This window comes from Salvia hispanica, chromosome 2 (assembly GCF_029641045.1).
Source record: "Salvia hispanica isolate PSC_SH4W2 chromosome 2, Shi_PSC_v1, whole genome shotgun sequence".
Taxonomy (NCBI): domain Eukaryota; kingdom Viridiplantae; phylum Streptophyta; class Magnoliopsida; order Lamiales; family Lamiaceae; genus Salvia; species Salvia hispanica.
The window spans coordinates 44,691,417-44,696,807 of NC_142693.1; the positions used below are offsets into that span (position 1 = coordinate 44,691,417).

The 5,391-nt window shown below is 37.2% G+C and overlaps 1 protein-coding gene across 1 annotated transcript; it reads right to left on the bottom strand.

Annotated features, from left to right (window-relative positions):
- Positions 1–2,359: 2,359 nt before the first annotated feature.
- Positions 2,360–3,225, bottom strand: LOC125195988 (protein FAR1-RELATED SEQUENCE 5-like). Its single transcript, XM_048094318.1, has 2 exons — positions 3,216–3,225; positions 2,360–2,802 (listed from the first exon to the last, which is right to left on the bottom strand). Exons 1-2 carry the CDS (start codon positions 3,223–3,225, stop codon positions 2,360–2,362), a joined length of 453 nt encoding a protein of 150 aa, XP_047950275.1.
- Positions 3,226–5,391: the final 2,166 nt, after the last annotated feature.

Consider the following 5,391-nt stretch of genomic DNA (forward strand, 5'->3'; position numbering starts at 1 on the left):
TCATGCATTACTTACAGTAACGCATAGGTTATTTGGCATTTTTGTTATGTGGGAGTTTGGCATGAAGTTGTTGGATGCATCCCTTTAGCAAGTGATATATTGGTATGTTTGTGTTTGTGCATTACATCTTCGGTTTTGTGCATTGATATGTAGATGTCATGCATTACATACTGTAACGCATAGGTTATTGTTGGAAATTTTGTTCTGTGGGAGTTTGGCATGAAATTCTTGGATGCATCCCTTTAGCAAGTGATTGATTGGTATGTTTGGGTTTGTACATTGCATCTTCAGTTCTGTGCATTGGTAAATAGATGGCATGCATTACTTACTTAAACGCATAGATTATAAGTTCTAAACCATGGTTTTACCTGTTCTGGACAGGCTCCAAGCACCGTCGGACTGAGTTGATCAAGCGGTAGACGATGTTATTCCCATAGCATTAGCTCAGAAACTTCGGCAAAGGTTAGCCGAGGAAGAGGCTGCAACAAGTTCACACAATGAAGACTTAGAGAAAAAGAAACCCAGGGGGAAGAAAGCCGATCACCTGTACTGTCGACAAAACCCAACTGAGTTCATATCATGCATACAAAACCTGACTCCCCGGCAGAAGGAAGCCGTGATCGAACTGGGATTCGGCGCTGTCCTAGAGTTCAACATCAGGGAGTTCCCAGGTTACCTAGCTTACCGGGTGTTGAAGTCGTTAAATCTGGCTCGGTGCGAGATTCCATTATCTGGTGGCGACCGCCTAACACTAGATGAGGAGGATGTCCACCTTACATTGGGCTTCCTGAGAGGGCGGATTCAGATTGCACGCAAAGAAGAATATGAATCAAACTTCGAGTTCAACGATATGGTTGCTGCGCGGTGTAAAAAGTCTCGGTACAAGCTGAACGCGACAGATGTTGCAAATATGATTAAGGAAGAAACTGATGGTGGTCCGATCTTCATGCATCTATTCATGTTCTTACTCGAGAATGCCTTGATGGAGACTCCGTCAGACGGCAATTGCAAGCCAAAGATACTACACTTTATCGACGATGTGGAGGCTATCAGTGACATGAATTGGTGCGGTTACATCTTATCCATTCTGGAAGTCACATATCCGGGCTGGGCCAGGGGGAAACTGCATACTTCACCGGACCAATCCACTTTCTTTTGGTAGGTAATAGTGTCAGTGCATTAAATGTTAGAGTACATGCATTACTTTTTGCTGCATTAATGAACCCAATCTGTTGCATTATAACAACCTTTACTGTGCATTGTTTTTGTGTCAGTGTGCGTACGTGGACCGTGTGGTTCACATACGGAGGCGAGTCGAGCGTGCCTGGCCAACTATAAAGGGTTGGACAGCGGAGACCCTCAAGCAAAGGGAAGATGTGGAGCTTGATCAGTTCGGAACTGGGCGGTTAGAGGGACGCATTGACAAACATCAGTATCTTACCGACGAGGAAGCAAGGAGAGTGGACGCTGTGGAAAGGGATGTTAGTGGAACACCCAGCAGGTACAAGGCGAAGAGACTCAGAGATCGTTTTGTTGCTTCGATTTCTTTGATGGGACACGACATTTCAAGGTGGGTCGACGATTTTAAGCAGATACCTATTAAACTGCTTGACGATGGGTGCTTCCGATTGGGGCTTCAGATTGGGTTGAAGTTGTTAGGGATGGAAGATGAAAAGCCTGTGGAAGATGAGGAAATCGTGACAACACTAACACAAGCGAGGGAAGACGAGGAAGAGTACAGTCCCGAGTGGATTGCTGAAATGGAGAAGATGATGCAGGCATACGACGAAAAGAAAACAATAAGCAGAGGATTTGATAGGCCATCGTTCGTCTTGGATGGCTTTGAGTGTCCGGACCCTTTTGCTACGCAAGAAGAACAACGGACAGAGGGTTGTTCTCCGGAAGAGGAAAACCCTAATGCCGAGGAGACAGGAGATGATGGTGTTGGAGGTGAGCATGAAGGTGTTGCTATTTTTTATAAAGTTTACAACGCATTGTATACAGAGGTTTTTGCTTTATTAAATCATAATTCACGCATTATTTACTTGTGTCAGGCTGTTTGTGTTGTAAGGGGAGTCAAACGCCACTATATCACCAAACATATGGTAGTTCCTCTTCATCAAACCATCGCACCAAAAAAGGGAGACCAACTGGTTAGCATCATTTACTTCGTAGTGATATGTGAACGCATCGGACAGCTCCTTCTTCTTCGCCATGTCGTCCAACACCATCTGCACTTCACAACCGTTTGCGTATGCTTTGATGTCTCGCGAAGTGTTCCTAATATCCCCGACATTGCAACGGACACGTTCAAACCCACCGAGAATTTCGTTCAATACCTTAAAGGTAAGTGTGGGGCCTATATTAGCTTTGGAACAGTCCAGAATGAATTTGTGATGTACGTTCTCATGAACTGCTGATGCTCTGACTCCACCATATAATGGTTGTGAACCTCTCTGAACTCCTTAATAATATATCCCGGAATTCCTGCTTCAGAAAAGAACTTGAAGGATATACTTGCTTTGCAACCACATCGCTTGGACAGCCGCCTGCGTTTAATAGTAAAACCAGATCGTGCATTCACATCGTCTTCCTCGTTCGACCTCTTGCTGCCCTCCCTGTTGCATACGACAGAATACCAAGTAGTTACACCGTCCGCCGCCTTCCTCATTCCTTGTTTTCGTGTATCAAAACCGACGGCGCGGGCGTACACATCATAAAACGCAAAAGCAAAATCAAGGGGTTGGAACTTCTGACCAACCACAGGCTTCAATTGTGGAGAAAATTCAGGTATAACAAACACTATACATAAAATCAAGACAACAAGCATATTAGAATTTAGTTTCATTATATGATATGAACCATACATTAAATATAAGAAAGAATGCATTACACAGTACTATTCGTACATTATATAAATCCAGAATTACAACACAGCAGCACATAAAACAAAATAAACAACAAACCCTAGAAGAACACGAAAACAATAATATGGCGTGATACGGGGCTGCTCCAATATGGCGACGACGAGCAGAAGTCGAAACTAATGCTTAAACCTTGCGAAAAAAAATAAACACTCAACCCTAGAAGAACTCGAAACTAATGCTGAAACCATGCGAAAACCTTATTTCTTATTGATTTAACAAAAAAACCACAAAGGTTTTTCAAGTCACGCTGAATCAGTTTAATCACAAAATAAATTCGTCTAAAATTACCTTCTTCCATTGTTCAAGAACACGAAAACGATAATATGGCCAGCACGATACGGGGCTGCTCGAATATGGCGACCACGAGAAATAAAACCGCTGCAATCTGTATAATTTTCTGCAATGGAGAAAGATTGAAGAATACCGGAAGAAGATAAAAAATATTTTGTAGAATCTTTGGATTGAGATAATCAAGCACTTACCATAACCGTCTGTATTGTGATTACCCTAAAAGCCCTTATCAGTTTTTTTAATTAATTAAAAAGTATAAATCAGCATCTAATTTCGTCCATTAGATGTAGAAAATAAATGGCCAAGATTAAAAAGGAGAATGGAACATTATATGGAAGAAGGATATGAATACATCCCTATACTCATATATTCTTTTAGCGCTAATTGACTGAAATATATTTTGCCAATTAACTAAGAAATCCTCCCATTCATAATATAATATTCCAATAGCTAATTAATTAGGGAAAATGTGTCATATACCAAATTTATGTATTATATTAAAAATCCAACTCTATTTAAGATTCTATCACATGTCACATATGTGAGACATAAAACTTACATGCATAAGTAGTGAATTAATTATTTGTCTTGAATCATGCATTGAACCTTGTAAAATTGAACTTTAAATTAATTCACTATGATTTAAACTCTAAATTCACTTATTGTGATTTATCTACAATTATGTATATTTATTTCTAAAACTTACATGTAGTCTGTCAAAATTTACAATAGTTATTAAATTGATAAAAGATGAAGTTATGTCATCCTTATATTTGAGCAAGGTTTACACCTAAATTTGACTTTATTCTTTAAATGTTAATAGTTAGCCATTTTAAGTTTTTGAGTCTATCTTTAGAAGTTAAACAATGAGAATGAGATACTTACAATTATGTTGCATAGAATACTTTGCAAAAAAAAATTGGACAGATTAAAAGAAGAAAAATAAAAAAAATAGTAGTACGTAAAATATAGACATATGTTTTTCTGGGGAAAAAAAGAAAAAATAGTTGTGCATAGGAAAAAGAAGGATGCACAAAAAAAATAGAGAGGTTGAAATAAGATTCGAATGGAAAAAAGAAGATTTAAGAAGTTGGGAAGTGAAAAGAAATCTAGAAAAAATCTAAGAGTATTTACTAAGTTTTGAATGAATTGTTGGGAATGACACTAAATGAAAGTAGTATGAGTTGATTTATCTTTGCTACTATAATTTAGGTTGAATTAGTTATACTTTTGCACCAGAGCTTACATCACGAACAAATACAAGACATTTCGATTTTTTATTTTCAACCACATAAGTAGATAATGGATTAGACTTTTGGCAAACTTGTGGTTAATTTTTTCATATCGCTATCTTGAGAGCATGCATTTTTTTTTTCTATATGCACTATAAGCGTCACTAATAAACATACATCCACACGCTTGTGATACATGAGTTAGTATCGAAAATGCACTAATAACTTTATTTGAGTTGATTTATGTCCTGATAAACTTATTTGTTGTCCATGTTTCTTTCTTAGTTTTTCTCTTTGTTAGTTTAGGGCCAAACAAATAGTTAATTTTGTCGGATTGATATATACGGAATTTAATTGTATGATTCTAAGGCCTAGATTTACCTCGTTTTGAATGTATAACATGTAATTATGATCTTATATTATGTAAATATTGATATTTTACATGAAACACCTCATTCTCTTAATGATGTTTAAAGTTTATCAAAAGGTTTGTATATCAAGTCATTATTTCTTTTGACTCATGCTAATTTTATTTAACGTTTTGTTTAGTTATGTTTGAAATCGTTGATGGGTTTTAGTTGCTAATCAAATACTTTTACCAGAAAATGATATGCTCAAAGAGTTTTGATTGCAATGAAAGTATAAAAAAAATATCCAATAATTATCAATGTACAATTATAACACAAATGAATACTAAATATTCATATACAGATAATAGTCATTTCTCTGCAAGTGGGAAACGCACTTAGTGTATTTAATCTATGCTACTACAAAGAAGAGTTATGGATTTTTACATGACAGTTGGTGCTCCATTTTTTGAAAGCTTCAATTCCCAAGCATGCACCTACAAATGAAGAGATCAATCAATACGTGGTAATTTTCTACACGGTAAAAGTATAGATGAATTGTTCCATGAATAGTGTTGTGAATAGTGAGAAATT